The sequence below is a fragment of the Amblyraja radiata genome, chromosome 13 (genome assembly GCF_010909765.2).
Source record: "Amblyraja radiata isolate CabotCenter1 chromosome 13, sAmbRad1.1.pri, whole genome shotgun sequence".
NCBI classification, from domain to species: Eukaryota; Metazoa; Chordata; class Chondrichthyes; order Rajiformes; family Rajidae; genus Amblyraja; species Amblyraja radiata.
Genome location: NC_045968.1, coordinates 28902046 through 28921708, shown reverse-complemented (window position 1 = coordinate 28921708; position 19663 = coordinate 28902046). Strand labels below are relative to the sequence as shown.

General features: G+C 43.0%; 1 protein-coding gene across 1 annotated transcript; it reads left to right on the top strand.

The window, feature by feature from the left end:
* The first annotated feature begins 16706 nt into the window (after positions 1 to 16706).
* Positions 16707 to 18893, top strand: sox14 (SRY-box transcription factor 14). The gene has a single exon (XM_033031530.1). The coding sequence runs from the start codon at positions 17227 to 17229 to the stop codon at positions 17944 to 17946; it is 720 nt and encodes a 239-aa protein (XP_032887421.1). The 5' UTR covers positions 16707 to 17226; the 3' UTR covers positions 17947 to 18893.
* The last annotated feature ends 770 nt before the right edge of the window (positions 18894 to 19663 follow it).

Genomic DNA, 19663 nt, shown 5'->3' with positions numbered 1-19663 from the left:
CTGTTTGAGATGTATAGGGCAGAGCCAGCAGGGGATGGGGGAGACTTGCCTTAGTGGAACTTTGTTTGCCTGTTCAAAATGGGCGTGAAAGGCATTGATCTGATCCTATCGAGATGTGTCTTTACCAGAGATCACCTCCTGATTTCATCTTGTAGCCCGTGATGGCATTCAGGCCCTGCCATAGGTGCCTGGTATCTAATTGTTTGAATTGAACCTCTGGCTTGTTCTAGATTTCTCTTGTGGCCCTACAGAGATCATGCTTGGCCTTCTTGCATAGTATGGGATTATCCTTCGTAAAAACCTCAAATCTCTGGAAAAAGGGAGATCAATGATTTATAGCATCATGTAAGTGACAAAAGATATGTCAGAGTAGTGGTGAAGTTAATTGGTTATCCAAATGAACGTCTATATTACTAAAAGTAAGATCTTGACCACTTCCTGTTTGGGGAGAAAGCAGGAACAGGGTACTGATTCTGGGTCATCATATTGATTGGTTGTGCTGGCTCGAAGGGCCAAATGACCTATTCTTGCACCTATTTTCTATGTTTCTATGTTTCTATGTCTACTGTTTCATGATTTTTGAAAAAACGCTGCCACTTATGGCTGTGATTTTTGGCCATCTTATTCAGAGTCCCCTTCCGCAGGACAAGAGGATTTTTCCCATCGATGAAAATTAAAAGAGTTATTAATGTTTTAAAAATGTTGACATTCTCTCTGCTGCCCCTGCTGATGGGAGGGGGGAGGGACTATAAAGCCCGGAGGTGTGTGCCTCACTCAGTCACTGCAAGATGGAGGAAGCGAGAGTCACGTCTCTCTGAGCTGTGAATAACACTGAACACATGTTTACTCAACTATGAGTGCCATTAATGTGGTTTGACAATGAAAATGTGGTTGCTTTGAAATGCTGCACTGCAAATGGTTGTTGGTGGTGGTAACTGCTTTGAAATGCTGCACTGCAAATGGTTGTTGGTGGTGGTAAATGCCTTGACATGCTGCACTGCAAATGGTTGTTGGTGGTGGTAACTGCTTTGAAATGCTGCACTGCAAATGGTTGTTGGTGGTGGTAACTGTTTTGAAATGCTGCACTGCAAATGGTTGTTGGTGGTGGTAACTGCTTTGAAATGCTGCACTGCAAATGGTTGTTGGTGGTGGTAAATGCCTTGACATGCTGCACTGCAAATGGTTGTTGGTGGTGGTAACTGCTTTGAAATGCTGCACTGCAAATGGTTGTTGGTGGTGGTAACTGTTTTGAAATGCTGTACTGCAAATGGTTGTTGGTGGTGGTAACTGCACAACTTCCTGTTTGCACTGTATATTGATTTTAGATAAAATGCTACCACTTGCGGCTGTGATTTTTGGCCATCTTACTCAGACCCCTCCACTCATCAGGTGCAGAGGATTCTTCCCATCAATGAAAAATAAAAGTGTTATTAGTGTTTAAAAAAATGTTGAGAATCTCTCTCCTGCCAATCACGCCATGAAAGCCATGCCCTTTCCGGTGGGAGGGGGAGGGATTATAAAACCCGGAAGTATGGGTGTGGCTCAGTCTCTGCAAGATAGGGAAGGGAGAGGGCATGGCTCTGAGCTGTGAATTAACTGAACACACTGAATGTCTACTGAACTGTGAGTGTGGTGTTTATGTAGTGTTTATATGGTGTTTTGTGTGAGTTTGTGGTGGTTTTATGGTGGTTTCACCCTGCTTGAAGTGGTAGGAAACTGCACTTGAGTTTGGTGGAACCTGCACCCTGCTTGAAGTGGTAGGAAACTGCACTTGAGTTTGGTGGCCCTGCACCATGCTTGAAGTGGTATGAAACTGTACTTGAGTTTGGTGCCCTTGCACCCTGCTTGAAGTGGTCGGAAACTGCACTTGAATTCGGTGGCCTTGCACCCTGCTTGAAGTGGTAGGAAACTGTACCTGAATTTGGTGGCCTTGCACCCTGCTTGAAGTGGGAAGAAACTGCACTTGAATTTGGTGACCTTGCACCCTGCTTGTAATGGTTGGAAACTGCATTTGAATTTGGTGGCCTTGCACCCTCCTTGAAATGGAATTTCAAGGAATAGCCAATAGTCAACTGCTCGCTGACCAGCCGTGAGTGAGCTGCCAGCACATCAGGCTTGAGTGACTGAGCTGTCACCCCAATAATCCATTTGGCCCACAATGTCAATACCAGCCCTCTGGAAACCAGTCCCTTCAGCCCACAATACCTATACTAGCGCTCCAGAAAGCCCCCCTCCCCCACCACAGGCCACCAATATTGGAATTGGTGGAGAGGTGGAATATTGCGTTGGGGAACCAGCCCTCTCGTGCGAACATGGGACCCAGCGGGTCCCTCTTAGTCTAGTATATCATACATTTCCAAATGCACTGCTGTAGTATGAAAGGAGCATTTTTCAACGTGTTTAGCAAACAAGAGTTAGGCATGGTTTGGTTTAGAGCTTCAACATGGAAACAGGCCCTTCGGCTCACTGAGTCCATGCAGACCATCGATCCTCTGTTCACACTAGTTCAATGTTAACCCACTTTCTCATCCTCTCCCTACATACTTTGTGATGTAGGAGGAAATAGACTGAGATTGATGGAGGTGATATTAGATAGCTTGACAAAGCTAAAAGAGTGAGAAAGAATCAAAACTAAAGGTGATAGCAGGACCCAGCTAATGAGGCAGAAAATGTTGAAAGAGAATCCAGTCAAAGTTAGGAGTCAGTGATGGGTTCTGAGAAATACTGAAACAATATTTGTTTGATCTTTCCACAGCTGCTGCTTGACTGGCTGAATTCTTCTGGCATTTCTGGTTTTATTTGAAATTCCAGAACCTGCAGTATTTTTTTCCAATGGAAAGAACATCACATTGTTGAAAACAATTAATCTCCGATCAAATGGGAAAAGCAATTTTTTTGCAATGCTCCAATGTTGTAAATAAAAATGTGATAATTTAAAAACAAAGCATTTCTCCAGTTTTGGAAAGCCTGCACCCAAGAAATAGACAACTTGTAATATTCTCCCTCTTCAATTCAACTTTATTGTCATTGCACAGATACAAGTATAGGTACAATGAAATGCAGTTTAGCGTCTGGTCATAGTCATAGTGCAAGATAGGAATAAAAAAAGTACAGAACAAGCATACATTAGAGTAAGAAGAGTACTGGTTAACAATGTGGATGGAGAGACCAAAGATATCTAGCGACGGGACTCCGAGTTCAGCAATGTAAGTGTGTTGTTGAAAAAGCTGTTCCTCATTCTGCTTGTTCGAGACCTGAGGCTCCTGTACCGCCTCCCTGATGGGAGGAGGGCAAACAGTCCATGGTTAGGGTGAGAGGGGTCCTTGATGATCTTCCTGGCCCATCTCAGACACCGTTTTCGGTGGAGGGCATCCATGGCAGGGTGCGGGGCACCGATGATGTACTGCGCGGTTTTCACCACCCGTTGTAGTGCCTTCCTATCCGCTGCGGTGCAGCTGCTGTACCATACCGTGAAGCAGGTGGTCAGGATGCTTTCGATGGTACAGCGGTAAAAGTTGGTCAGGATCTGGGGGGACAGGTGAGCTTTCTTGAGCCTCCTCAGGAAGTAAAGGCGTTGCTGCGCCTTTTTGATCAGTTTGGTGGTATTGAGGGACCAGGACAGATCCTCCGAGATTTGTACCCCGAGGAATTTGTAGTTGGAGACGTGCTCCACCTCAGTCCCGTTTATATGGACTCTATTCAAAGAACAAGAAGATAAACCAGTCAAGTTAGATTTTGCAATGATGAAGGATCAAGAAACAATTAACAAGACAAGTAACAGCCACAGACAATAATGCACTGATGATTACCATTAACTATATTGATAATGTTAAAATGAGAAAGTGGGATAACATAGAATTAGTGTGAACGGGTGGTCGATGGTCAGGTGGACCCATTGGGCCGAAGGGCCTGTTTCCATGCTGTATCTCTAAACTAAAACTAAACTTCAACTTTGACTGGACACAGTTAGAGCAACTCCACTCATTTCAATACAGAGTATCTCTAAGGAAGAGGACTCGGTCACAGGTAACACACTTTCTTTTAAAATATCTAAGTGAATTCATCTAAATGTGCTGGATAGGATTCGCAAAATGACATTAATGTGTTAACTAGAGTGCATTATTTTTGGTTTAATGCAGCAAAATTCCAGCCAGTGTCAAGAGCAGTTGCCTGCTGCCTCGTGCCAGACGGTAAATCCATATATATCAGCGAGACCTAGCGCAGGCTCTGCGATCATTTTGCTGAGCACCTCTGCTCAGTCCGCCTAAACCTACCTGATCTCCTGGTTGCTAAACACTTTAACTCCCCATCCCATTCCCACACTGACCTTTCTGTCCTGGGGCTCCTCCATTGTCAGAGTGAGGCCCAGCGCAAATTGGAGGAACAGCAACTCATATTTCGCTTAGGCAGCTAACACCCCAGCGGTATGAACATTAACTTCTCTAACTTCAAGTAACCCTTGCTTTTCCTCTCTCTCCATCCCTCCCCCTTCCCAGTTCTCCGACCAGTCGTACTGTCTCCGATTACATTTTATCTCTGTTGGCATTGTTATTGTTATCTTTTCCCAGCTAACAATGATCTATTCTACATTTTCCATGATCTCCATTCCCTTCGTCCTATTTTCACACCTTACACTTCCTTATCTATGTATCTTCTTCTTCTATGTATCTTCTCAGTCTGAAGAAGGGTCTCAATGCAAAACGACATCCATTCCTTCTCTCTAGAGATGTTGCGTGCCCCTCTGAGTTACTCCAGCATTTTGTGTCTATCTTTGGTAAATTTTATGGCATTTTCGTCTACCTTCAATTTTCCAGCATCTGCAGTTCCTTCTTAAACATTCCATGCAGTGCTCACTGTTTATTTTTTTAGTTTATTTTACAGATACGGCATGGAAACAGCCCTTTGGCCCACCAAGTCCACCGATGATCACCTGTACACTAACTCTATCCTAAACGCTCCTGACAAATTTTATAGGTTAATTAACCTACAAACCTGCACGTCTTTAGAATGTGGGAGGAAACCAAAGCACCCGGAGAAGATCCATGTGGTCACAGGGAGACGTACAAACTCCACACAGACAGTACCTGTAGTGAGGATCAAACCTGGGTCTCTGGCACTATGAGGCTGGAACTCTACTGCTGGGCTACTGTGCTGTCCACTGTTTGATTTAGAGATACAGCATGGAAACAGAGACTTTGGCCCACCAAGACTTTCCATTCTATGGCATTCAAGATGTTCTTGTTCTTTAGTAAAATTTGTTTCCCCTCTGCTTTCATAGATGGATACCTCACCCACATCTCCACTGTGTCCTGTAATTCTGCTCTTGCTCCCCCTGAGGAACAGCCTCCACATTCATTACATCATCATCCGACGTTTCCAGCACCTCCATCGTGATCCCACCTCCAGTCTAATCTTCCCATCCTCATCCTTTCCACCTTCTGCAGACACCGATTCCTCCGCAACACCTTGGTTTACTCATCCCTTCCCACCCGAAACACTACCTTACCCAGGTGTTTCCCCCTGCTCCCTACACCTCCTCCCTCACCTCCTCCATTCATGGACCCCAGCAGTCTTTCCAGGTGAGACAGAGGTTCACGTACATCTGGCCTCCTGCACATCGGTGAGAACAAGCGTAGACTCGGCGATCATTTCGCCAAACATTTGCTCTCGGTCTGCCAAGGCCTATTGCATTTGCTGGTTGCTAACTCCTCTTCCCATTCTCACACTGACCTTTCTGAACTGGGCCTACTCTATTGCCAGAGTGAGACCACACACATAATGGAAGAACAACACATCATATTCCGCTTGGGTAACTTACAACCCAACGGTATGAACATTTAATTCTCCAATTTGTGGTAACCTTCTCCATCTCCCTACCACTTTTATCCACTTGGAACAGAGTATTGTTTTGGGAGTCTGATGTCAGGCATGCTAACTACATAGCTTGGAGTCAGTTGAGTATAGCCAGTGGACTGATGCTGGGACAGTTGGCCTGAGAGAGGACATTGACAATGGTTTGCTTATCCTTTCAGTGAATTTGGATTATTTAGTACATACAGCATTAATGGTGCCTTGAGGAGCCTGCTGAAGGTAAGCCAGGTCTCATAAGCAATCTGGGGGGCAGGGATTGCAGCTGGCTGGTAAACCATCAGTTTTGTACCAGGTCTAAGGTGGTTATGAGAGTCTATATCACTTTCTGACTTTGATGTTCAAGGATGCACAGTGATTGTGATAGCTTTGTATCAGCACTGTGTCATGCTGTCTAATATTCACTAACCTATACTCGCTGCAATACCAATTGATAATAATAATTTGTGAAATATTAACTTGTTGCGGTAGCTTACATTTCACAATGATTGCAATCTTCAATAATAAACTCTTCCTGCAATACTATTAAAGTATAGATTACCAATAAATAACCATAATACGGATTGTGATATTCTATGATTCACTTTGTAATATTCTGCCGAATACCCACTTTTGGTGTAGCACCACATAATAATATTCCATACGCAATTATTATAATATCGTATGGTACCACTCAGTTACTCCTTGGTTGGGAACATTCTCACTGCCGAGTTAAAAAGTTTCAGGTTAATGACAATACAAAGATATGAGTGGAAACTCCTGCAGTGTGGAAACGTCAGAGTGTTACACTATCAGGTTGATAGTGATTGATTCTGTGGGAGATTCTATACCTCTTGAGGAAGACCAGTAGTTTATATCCTGCCCTGTAGTTAAGCTCTAACCATATCACTAAAAGGAATTATGAAGCTATTAATCATTCATAAGACCAAAACTCTGGTCTCGGCTACGGCAGTCTTCTTGTCAATAACTGTGACCACACTTCATCTGCACCTCTGCATGACCACTGCATGGTCATTGCTACCTAAATACACCTCTCGTTTTCTTAATTTTCATAACATCCATTAATATATTTGAACCACACAATAAATTATGATTTCATAATGGACGCAGCCCAGACCATCACACAAACCAACCTCCCTTCTATTGACTCCATTTATACCTCACGTTGGCCAGCAGCACAATCAAGGACAAGTCGCACCCTGGCTACTCCCTTGTCTCCCCCCTCCCATCAGGCAAAAGGTATAGAAGTGTGAAAATACCTTGTCAGGAACAGATTCAGGAATGGTTTCTTCCCAGCTGTTATCAGGCAACTGAATCATCCTACCACAACCAGAGAGCAGTGCTGAATTTCTATCTACCTCTTTGATGACTCTCAGATCGGATTTTGCTGGCTTTACCTTGCACTAAATGTTATTCCCTTATCATGTATCTATATACTGTAAATGGATCGATTGTAAGCATGTTTTGTCTATCTGTGGACTGGTTATCATGCAAAAAAAGCTTTTCACTGTACCTGGGTACACGTGACAATAAACTGAATTGAACTGATTTATATTGACCATAATAATCCAGTTAATTCAGACTCCACAATACTGTTTGAGTATGATACTTTCCACAACACTCACTGCATGAACACTAACACCCATGCTCATTATAATATTCCGCAGAATAATCTGCTTTTTAACAGTGGAAGTCTGTTTGCTTCTTCTAGATTTCTGAATTACCTAAATCCGTGATGCATTAAACATCAGAAGCAAAACGTAATGCTAAAATTGTTAGAATTAACTCATGATTTAAATTAAGTGATTTTTAGTGAGAAGTGTTGCATGTATGCCTGAATTGCGATGCTCTTCAAAATGCCTTTTGCCTGGGAAGGAGATTTATCCAGATTGCCAATCAATATACAGTGACCCCTACTGGAATGTGTCCTTGTATGAATGAATGGAAGGTTGAGAAAGATCAAGTTCACCTGTGGTGCCACCTACAGTCAATACCTCATCACTGTCTTGCACCATGCTTATGTATTGGTCAAGGTAGGAAAAAGAGAGAGTTACTGACAATGCATTATCCATGACCTGACGCAGTTGAAATGATGATTCACACATCTTGATGCAGGTTCTTATTTACAGGAAAAAAATTCCCACATCCAGCAGCAAGTTTCTACCTGCAACAGCATGAGGTTCCATTTTATGGAATTCTAATATTCTGGACATTTGTAACAAAAAGAGGATTTTTTGAAAACACTCTACAGGTCACACAGCATCTGTAAAAGAGGAACAGGCTGAAGACAAGATGAAGCCAAACAGATTGAAGATAAAATATCACCAAACTAAAACTTTAGCTCTTTGCCTCTTTCTACTGATGCTGTCCAAGTTGCTGTCTTTTCAGCATTTTCTGCTTTTGACTACATTTCAGCATCTGTACATTGGAGAGGTTGTACATGTAAGGACAGATACAACTGTGGTTCCCCTTGTTAGTGTGAGGTGGTCATGGTTGTCAGAGGTCAATCATCCCAGCTCAAGGACATCACTGCTGGTGTTCCTTGAAGTAGTATTCTATGTGCAAACATCTCCAGCTGCTTCAATGGTATTCCTTTCATCATAAAGAGGGAAGTGGGACACTTATTGATGACTCCCTGATGATTGCTCCTGATCTGGGTCTGACACAGTGGGGAGAATTGACCCATCATCTTGACCCAGATCTGATACCATGGGGAGAATAGACAATATACAATAGATAATAGGTGCAGGAGTAGGCCATTTGGCCCTTCGAGCTAGCACTGCCATTCACCATGATCATGGCTAATCATCCATTCAGTACCCCGTTCCTGCCTTCTCTCCATATCCCTTGACTCCGCTATCTTTAAGAGCTCTAACTCTCTCTTGAAAGCATCCAGAGAATTGGTCTATTCTGCCTTCTAAGGCAGATAATTCCCACCGTCCTGACTCAGGCCTGTCACCATAGAGAGGACAGACCCTACATCGTGATCCATGTCTGATATTGCTGAGAGAAGTCACACTCTGAGAGGTCAAACCCTGTGTGGAGTACAGACACCATATTTTGACCCAGGTCTGGCCCTGTAGATAGGACAGACTCACCATCCTGACCCGGATCTGACACCATGGGAAGGACAGACTATCACACCTGCCGAAAGAACAGGCCTACCTCATCACAAATGTCACAGCTGCCACAAGGACAGATGCCACAGCATATTTCAGCCTGAGACCAGACATCATTGTAAAGGCCAGAGACAGAAGAAAGAGGGGCAAGGGAGTGCTTAATTAGTAAGTCAATTCCTTGGGAGAAATTTAAGTGCAAGACCTTGCCATTATGTTCACATGATTTTCAGTATTCTCCAGACATTTCCTGCAATAATATCAAAAGAAAATACTGCTGATTCCTGACATTGGAAATGCAGTGTTCACTATGTAGTTTGTGCAATATTGCCTTCTGGCCTTAACAGCTTTAGATTATCAGAATTTTGTGAATGTTTAATTCAAGCTCCATCATTTGACCTTTTTTTCCTCTGGTAGTTTTTGATAATTGTCTTGCATTTAGCTCTTTTAGCATTTTATTCCTGTTCTTTTTTCTGTTGCACCAATCAATCAAATGTTGCTTTGCCTTCACCTCATCACTGGAACTAACTTTTTTGGTCAACATCCAGACTAGGGTCAGGAACTGAGTGCCCGGACAAAAAACAAATTGAACATTGCTGAACAGCTTATTGGTGAGTAAGTGCTACCTGATAGCATTGTTTTAATAATTAAGAATAATTAGCCCAATTGGATTTCTTCTGCCTTCACCAACCACCCCCATCACATTGTTCCTTTCCTCTCCTCCTTCTAATCATCTCCAATCCTCCCTACTCTGAATCTGCTATTTTCCTGTCTCTTCTCCCCCATTTTCCAGCCATCTCTCCAATCGCCCCTCCTCATCTGTATCCATCATTGTCCCACCCCCATCTCCCCATTCCTCTATTAGCCTGACCAATGGTTCCAACTCAAACGATTGTCTGTGCATTTCCCTCTACAGCCTCGTCTGTGGAATTCCTTCACACTTTGTTTTTTTGCTCAAGATTCAAGATCTGCTGTCTCTTGTGTTTCCATTGTCCTGATTTTTGTTGAGTAGGTGCCAACATTGCAATGGTGTGGCTGAAGGTAAGGAGACCAAAGAGATTGCATATGTGTGAAAGAAAAATAAACTGCTGAAAGAATTGAGCAGGTCAAATCATTAGTAGTGGTGAGAGTCAATGCTTAGGTGTCTCCTGATGTAGGGTCTCAACCAACCACTTACCTCCACAGATCTACTGATGTTTTCACGCAATTTATTTTTAGCTGGAGGTAAAGCTGGTTCTGGAGTGTACCTTCAGTTCTACAGCTGGGATGTTGTCTGGTTTAATAGCACTCTGCTGGATCCAGTGCTTTCAGCTGTCCCTTGACCACTTGGAGTGAATTGAATTGGCTAGTGACTAGATACTGTGATGGTGAGGAACTCTGCAGGAAACCAAGGTGCATTTGTTCTAGCTAAACATAATTGCAAATGGTTCAGCCTTGTCTCCAGCACTCACACATTCCAACCCACCACTATTGAGTAGAGATGAATAATTGCTCGAGTAACTGAGCGGGTCAGGCACCATCCCTGGAGAAAAAGGATAGGTGATGTTTCAGGTCGGTACCCTTCCCAACCCGAAACGTCACTTATCCATTTTCTCCAGAGATGCTGCCTGACCCACTCAGTTACTCCAGCACTTTGTATCTATCTTTTGTACAAACCAGCATCTGCAGTTCTTTGTTTCTACTATTAAGAAGAGAATGCTTGTAGGATATCCTCCGCTAATTATCTATTCACTCCTCTTAGCTGGATGTGATTACCGAGCTTTAATCTGATCAGTTAGTTGTGCTATTACTTACACTGCCATTGTGTTTTATTTCTGCACTTCAGCATTTATGTGATCTTGTGCTGAAGCTTTGCAAGTTTACCATCTCATTGTTGGCTATTTGCTCCCAACATTATATCTGCTTTCCTCACCTGTGGGGCAAATGTATTCCATCATGAACGTTTTTTACTCTTTCATATGTTCTTAGGGACTTGGCAACACAGACAGTGGTGATGCTGCTGAACCAGACAATATCTCTGTGGTATTTGCAGTGGATCAAGGTGGGGTTACTGAAATGCCCCACCCAGATGAGTTATGGTATTGGATATGGTAGTGTAGTGTTTAAAATGCTGTATTAGCAGCTAAACATCTGGACCATTGACTGAGAGATGCAAACTTGAATGGTAACATTGAAATTACATAAATCTGGAATTAAAAATAGTTTCAAAAAAACTAATTCATGAAACAACTGGATTGTTTAAACAACAACAACTGGTTCACTATTGTCCTTCAAGAATGGAAATTGATCATCGTTAGCAGGCCTGGTGTATATATGATGTTAGAATATCAATGTTGTTGACTCCTAACTGGCTCTTCAGGCCAGGGGGACATAGAATGGACAACACACGCTGCTATTTTCAGAAATGTCCTAATTTGGTGAATATATGAGCAGAAATTAAAAAAAATTGTGATTAGTGTTGATGGATCTTAATTGGAGAAGATACCATAACATACGATGGTGTGGTGATTATGTGCTACATGCATCTGAGAGGGCAGTTGGAAAATTACGATCTTGTGTGAAAGCAGACACCTTGACCGAGTGGCATCCTTCAATGCCACAGCAACGTCAGCTGAGGTGTTTGAATCAGAGATGGATTTGAACACATGGCTGAAAATAAAAATGTCAAACACTGGTCTGGCTTATGGACTACATCTGCTCCATGGACCACAAAGCAGACACCCCTGAAACATCAGGTGCTCATGAAAGAGCATTTGGTGATGAGCGATTGATCATCAATAACTCGGAGTACAAATAAAAAATCATTGCCAAAAGAACTGAAGAGGATGATTGGTCTTTTATTTTTGGGACATGACATATTTGTACATAGAAGTGCGTTGTGTATTATAGCGTTGAAAATAAAAGATACAACTGTATTTGATGAAGAGAAGGTGGCAACCTGCCCAGCCAATACCACAGAGATATTGACTGGCGCAGTTATCTCGTTATTCTTCAGGGGAATAACATGGTGGGAGACTGCTGTATTCCCCAATATTAGGACGATAGCAAGGATTCAGATACATTTAAATAGAATCAGTTGGAGCTTGTTATTTTGAAATAATTGTTTAAATAATGTTCTATGAAGTTCTATCACCACAGTGCATCCTCTCTTTATCTCTGTCATTCCTAAAATTCTTCTAACTATGCTTTGAAGCCTTTAACCCGCCTCTTCCAACATTGTTTCTGCTTGTTGCTCTTCGGTTCAGTACCTGGAAAATAAAAGTTGTCCGTCTCCCTCCTAAGTTTTTGTTTTGTTTACGGGCATCGTTTAATATCTCTACGATGCCGAACAATTGGATGAACGAAAAACAATAAAATCAACCACGTTGCTGTCAGATCATCCTACACCCCCGCCCAGCGCCACATCCCACCCCAAGCAAGGCTGATTTAAAAACTCCTGTGATCCAGAATCGTCTGTGTTTCTCTCGTTCCCCCCGATGGAGGATACCATTTCCAGACCAAATGTATTGGAAGGAACTGCAGATGCAGGTTTACACCGAAGACAGACACAAAATGCCGGAGTAACTCAGCGGGCCAGGCAGCATCTCTGGAGAAAAGGATATGTGACTTTTCGGGTCGAGACCCTTCTTCACACCTAGCCGTGTCTAGGGGCTAGAGAGGGTCACTGCACTGACCATGGGCGGGCTCCATCCTTGATAACACTCTACGTGTATAATGACGGACCTGTAGCCCAATTGAATACAATTATTTTAAAAAGCGTGATTACATTTTAATTCGGCAAACTTAAATTCTGAAATGGACCGAGAAGGCGCTATATAATTTCAAGTTTCTTTAGCCTCCCTTGACAGGACTGTCGAGAGTTAAGTGGCGTTTATATAGTGCTACTTGCTGTTCGAAATATAGCATTAGATAAAAATGCCATTGGAATAGGCTGGGGGATTCTGCTGCTCTGTAAACGATTAGACGTGTAAAGTGCACACAAGAAATGCATCGTTTTAGTGCTATTTTTGCGAAGTTTAAATATTTATTCTTATTTGAAAGCTGCTGTAAAGAAATTAATAAATACATAATGATAGGAAAGCAATTCTCGGCGGGGAAGGTCAGACTGGGATTGCCTTCAGGTAGATAGACTCGTTTCGTATGTAATACATTGAAATCTCTAGTTAGCTGCTAACTGATATTGAAAAAAATACAGAATCACATCTTATACGAAATGGAAAAAAAATACACGCAGGCTGAGATGGAAATGGAATATTAAAATGTAAAGTACAAATCATTGGCAAATAACGTTTTAATAAAACATGAGGTGAAATAAATTGATTTGCTCTGACATTTCGCTAACTTCTGATTGACAACGTTTGACTGTTGTGAGGCGAAAACTGGTATGTGGGACACATTCCGCAACGCCCCAGAGAAGCCAGCACTGAACGGGGCCAGTTTTTGTTGTTGTTTATTTTACATCTCTCTTTAATTGTATTGTAATTTTAAGACCAACATTTTGAAAAATGTAAAAGTCGGTAGAAAGCCCCGAAGCCAGTCTGTGACGGGAGAGTGCGTTCTGGGTGAATATAACTAGCATCCACTTGACAATATTTGGAAACTCGCCCTTCTGAGTTTGCTCCGACCGTTTGTTTTAGTCTAATTTTCAAACAGACAGAAGAATCAAACCAGATTGTTGTTGGTTACCCATTGTGTGTAAATCAGTATTCCAGTTGAACAAAACTGTGTGGAGCGGGCAGCGCTGAGGAAGAAGCGGAGATATTAACATGTGTACCTTGGTAGAGGCAAGATATCACTAAACCCTATCGAGTGATATATCATTCTCTCTCTCGGCCCTCTCTCACTCTCTAATACACACACATGCACACATATACACACACTCACACACACAATTGTTGCCTTCAGATACTTATATCGCTCGAAACAAAATCGCCAGCGCACCATGCTTGCTCTGAACTGCCCTAGGTATTCCAAAACGATTCAAAAACTGAGGCGCACTGGCAGAATTTCGCCTAAAAAATCAACTCTAATCTTTCAGATTACGGGTTTAAATCATTCATATGACTTTATTTTAGTCAGGCGGTGTGCTGCTGATCGCTGGATTCCATCCCTCATGTCTTCATATCATGTTGTGTATGTTGTGAATGGTTTAGTTGAAAGAAACTAACTGATTTGCGCTGAGAGTGTGGCGAAAATAAAAAATGATCTAAAATGTGCGACAGTGATGCTGATAAATATCTGAAACGTGAACCAAAGTTGGCGGAGATACCGTTTAATAAAACTGCTTATGAGCCGTATAGAGAGAATCCATCTAAACCAAAGTTTGCAGTATTTTCACAATCGATCGATATTCATGCCGCTGACTGGCGTGACTGATAATAAACTCTCTTCAATGATATTAATAAAACGAATAAACCAGAAGAAATCCATGTGGCAGGCGCGAGCTCCGGCGGTCTGAATATTGAGTGCACAAATTCCAGTGATTGCATTGTGGAGATAGTATCTGATCTAACACATAAGCAATCTCGATCTAACCTTTCAAACGATGCGCCCCTTTAATCCTAAACAGAGCATCAACCGGTTGATGGGGGCAAGGGGCAATTTAGGAATATTCCCAGTACCATAGACCGCATGTCGTTCACACGCCACCCGCATGCCCCGAAAATCAATGTGTGCGCGAAAACCACTCGCGGTTTATATGTGTGCTTTGCGTCTTTCTGTGAAGGGTATGAACATTTAACGAAAAAGGGTTGTTTTCTTTTCTTTCAAAATAGCAAACACTAATGTCTTGGCAACGTGGGAATCTCGAGCAACGGCGAGATATCACACAGTAAACCGTTTCCAATTTCTTCTGAGCGGTTCCATGAACACTTTATGCTGAAAGGCCAACTCAGCTTTGATTATTTTTATTCCATTTGGTCTGGTTTCGCTTAACCTTGGTTTCTAATAAATATTAACAGAGGGGTGCAGGAAGATGGAGAAAGCATTTGAGTATTCAATTATTTGATACAAGGTCACTGATCTGAAACGCGGGTCCTGTTTCTTTCCCTACAGACGCTGGGCGACTTGCAGAAGATTCCCAGCATTTTCTGTTTTGTTATATTAATTTTCTTAATAAAATTGGACCAGTGTAAATGGGTGTTTGATAGCCGAAATGGTGGGCCGAAGGGCCTGTTTCCTTGATGTTTGCCTAAACAACTGTTCTGAAACACACGCTGTGTGTGTGAGAGAGAGAAGGCAGTGGGTGTGCAAAAGGGATTATAAAGTTATCAAAATTCCTTGTGTTGGGCTCTGTATTTTTTTCGGCCGAGGATCGCGTTTGCTGCTGAAAAATATAGTGAATTTCCTCTCTCGGTGGACGGGTCCTTTGTGCAAACAGATCGCACAAGGAGATAAATGCTCATAGGTTGAAAAATGGTCGCAAAGTGGAGAGAGAAAAAAAACATTAAAGGAGTGACAGTACGAGAGAGGGTCAAATTATTAGCGGAAAAGAAAGGGCGAGGAAATTGTCGCGGTGGGGTAGAAGGATTAAAATTATCAAAGAGAATGGAAATAATTACAAGAGTTAAGGGATAGAATGGTAAAATAATCCAGGGTCGGCACCTTTGTATTTAGCAGCGGTGCGGTAGTCCCAGTGTGATTCCCCGGGCGGCGAAGGAACCAGAAAAGCAGTCGACAGGTGCAGGAGTCACCAAGCCCGGCACACACGGGTCTCTCGGGGAAGCACGGACAATTGTTTCCATTTCAGAAACACCCCCCTGAGGGCAGCTGCGCATTTCCCAGGCAATTATTTATTAAATGGTGCATGATAGCTGATTGAATTTGGATTTGCAAGCGCTTTCTCTCCCGCTCGCTCTCTATCAAGACAACGTTAAAGATGGGAGGGTCCTTTGTTTTTCCCCCCCGTCATTACCTGAGGCTGCTAAAAGATTTCAGGATTAGACTTTCCAATACTAGTTTATTTTTCTTTTAGCAACTTAAGGAGCAGGAATCGGTATGCCCAGTCGGCGGATGCAGGTGTGTGCTTGTAGCAATGTCCCGGGGAAAGAGAATTGTTCTTGGACGTTCCGTTTTTGCCCTGTGTTGATCTTCATTTGATTACTTATTGCAATATTGACCATTAAAAAAACCATAAGTAAAACACACATTTTTGTGCATATGACACTCGCTAGCGCTCTAATTGTTGGAACAGCATTGTGTTTTAGAATAGCAAAAGTGGCTATTCTAGCGACCCTTACAATAAGGATTGTTCTAATCGAGTTGTTACATTATAACCTTGGGGTCGGCGATTGGAATTGACAAGTGTGCAAAGAGCGATTACATAATGGAATGGAAGTCTGATTCACACTGCAAAGTGCAGCTTATATAACACGGCCCAAAGACAGGCAGGAAAAGCAGCGTTGCTTGTCCATAATGCAACTTTCATCCGTTGACTTGCTCAAAGAGGAAAGCCAGCGATGCATACATATTTTAATCTATCTCGTATTTCCAGGTGCTGCATTAATTAAAAAAAAAAAACAACGGCTTGCATGTTCTGGGAAGTGTGTGTGTGTGTGTTTTAAGTAATGGTGGGGCGATTTATTCACTCATTAATCGTCTTCTTTTTGGACAATAGTTCGCATCTTTTCTTCCCTTTTTCTCCGTCCGAAGGTATTATTCCCCCTTTCTCCGTCTTGATTGGACGCCCGGGGAGTTTGGTGAACGCCCAGTGATTATGTCACTTCGCGTGCGGACTCGGGATCAGTGCACAAACCCGTCCTCAGCTTTGAACTCCGCCGCTCTTTGACTTGAAATCACCAGATTTCCTCTACATTTACTGTCCAGGTGCTCTAGCTGGCCGGAGACCTCCGAGGGGAGGAAGAAGAAAAAAAAGGAGGAAGTGAGAGAGAGGGAGAGCGAGAAAAAAAAAGAGCAGCGTGAGAAAGAAAGAATATATTTGCAAAACAATACGACCCGCTCAAACGATCACCGGAGCAACTTAGCTGAGGAACTCAGGACTTTGCAATCTTTTGCCGAGTTGATTCAGTTTTGTTTTTTCAAAGACGAAGTTTCACCTGTTACGGAAAAGAACTTGTTTTTCGACCGCGGGCCGCAATGATTTGTTAAGGGACGATTTCTGCGCGAGTGCGTGTGTGTGTGTGTGTGCGTGTGTGTGTTGCTTTAGAGAGAGGTGAGTTGTTTCATCTCGGGGGCGCTCCTCTCCAAAAGTCGATCCGCTCTGCTCGCCCTCCCGTGAGCCAGGATGTCCAAGCCCGCAGATCACATCAAGAGGCCGATGAACGCTTTCATGGTCTGGTCGAGGGGTCAGAGGAGGAAGATGGCCCAAGACAATCCAAAAATGCACAACTCCGAGATCAGTAAAAGGCTTGGCGCTGAGTGGAAACTGCTGTCAGAGGCTGAGAAGAGACCGTACATTGACGAAGCCAAGAGATTAAGAGCGCAGCATATGAAAGAGCACCCAGATTACAAGTACCGTCCTCGGCGCAAGCCCAAGAACCTGCTGAAGAAGGACAGGTATGTCTTTCCTTTGCCTTACCTCGGGGACACTGATCACTTGAAGGCCGCGGGACTCTCGATGTCTGCCGCCGACTCTCTCCTGAGTGCATCTGAGAAAGCCAGGGCTTTCCTCCCGCACACGTCGGCGCCTTACTCGTTGCTTGACCCCAGCCAGTTCGGCGCCAGCGCCATCCAGAAGATGACCGAGGTGCCCCACTCCCTCGCCACCACCCTGCCCTACGCGTCCACTCTGGGCTATCAAAGCGGAGCATTCGGCAGTTTGGGTTGCCCAAGCCAGCACACGCACACCCACCCGTCGCCCACCAACCCTGGCTATATGATCCCCTGTAACTGTACCGCCTGGTCCGCCTCCAGTTTACAGCCGCCAGTTGCTTACATACTTTTCCCGGGAATGACCAAAGGCGGGATAGACCCTTATGCCTCGGCGCATGCCGCCGCCATGTAGGCTAAAGAGCTCCGAGCAAACGACTTGTGAACTTGAATTCGGCATTGCATGTACAACACAACCAACAGCAAGTAAAAAGACTGTCATCTTCAGTTGTCCAGACTCTTGAGGCCTGGAACGAATCCCCCGGAACAGTATTGGAAGAAGCAGAAAGAAAGCAGAATCAATCTCTCCCGACGCCGGCACGAGCACCTTGCAATGTAAAACAGGGAGAGAAGTATATATATAACATTTAAAAGACTGTCGCTGATGTCAAAATTTACATTGCATGTACAGTAAAGGCTCGAGAAATCGAAACTCTGTCCCTAGTCTGACCACAGACTCTAAAAGAAGGGAACTTTGTGACGGAGACTGTCTGTAGCATGATTTGGGTGCGCTATGGACGGCGGATAACTGGCTGTATAATTGTAGATGTTTTGTTTGAAACGCTGCCACTTAAAATGCTTGGCAGATTCTCAGTTTTATTTATTATCATGTATATTGGTCTATAATACCACGTGGTCATTTTGTTTCGGAACTGAATTCTTTCAAGTCCTCAAATTTTCTTTGCACATCGGAAACGAGACTTGTATTAAAACGTTGTCATCATAACTAGACGACTTGGCAATTTCGTTCGGGATTGCGAGATAACTTTTAAAATTAACTATAAGTGAGGGGTTGTTTATAACCTAGCGAAGACAGAGTAAAAGTGCACTGACTGCCTTATATTAAAGATAGTCCTCACTTGTTATCGTCCATTAGAACTGGTCACGGTTTTAATTTCACACCGAACTTCAGACGTGAAGTCAATAACGTTGGGTATTTTTTAAATGACAATTCAAATATGTTTAAAAAAAAGGTATGTCTCCAATACAAACTGTATCCAGAAGGATTTTACCTCGTAACTCTGTTCAGTTGTTGAACACAGACAATGTTTGAAATAAAGACAAGCTGTCTACAAAAGTTAATATATGCAGAATATAGTATGTTTGTTGGAATCTGGAATCGACCCGCGTGTGAAGTCACAATAAATATTTCACAATATAATCTCATAAGTGGTTAAACCGAGTGTCAATGGAGATGGTGTAGGTGAGAAATGCAACATCGATGCGCCCTGAACACGTGAAATGTATATATATATTTTAACTTTTATCGTTAAATTAGACGTTTTAACTCAGTGTGAAAGTTCTTGAAGCTAATGGGGGGGAAAGTAGACATTCTTATTAATAATACCATTCCAAATAGTTTGCTTTTTGTTTGCTTGACGTTGACTATTCTTGTTGGGCCAGTTCTAAAGAGAAAAGCAAAGAGCGACTAATCTACACCCTACATCCTATTGAACTGGAGAAGGGCCAAGTCGTGCACGGCGGCTACTGCAAAGCAACCTAGACCGCTTGCTTCCGAAGACATGTCAGGCCAGGTTAATGCGTTGCCACACATTAGTTAAAGATTTCAGGTAATGAACTCTTAAACTAATTTAAAGCACACCCACTGATGTTTAAAGTCAAATGAATGTCAGTCCGCACTTAATAACCATTATTCGTGTTGTTGCTTTAGATGTCGTTTGTACTGAAGAGATTCGCGGTCGGTATTGCGTTTGGAACAAACCCGCGCACTCTGATTGTTTTTCACATTCCTAACTTTAGGGACTTTCACGCACTCTGTTGCATTTTTCTAACATATCCTGAAATGCGACTTCACTCACCAGCAACTTGAGATGGTGGTTAAGATTAAAGGA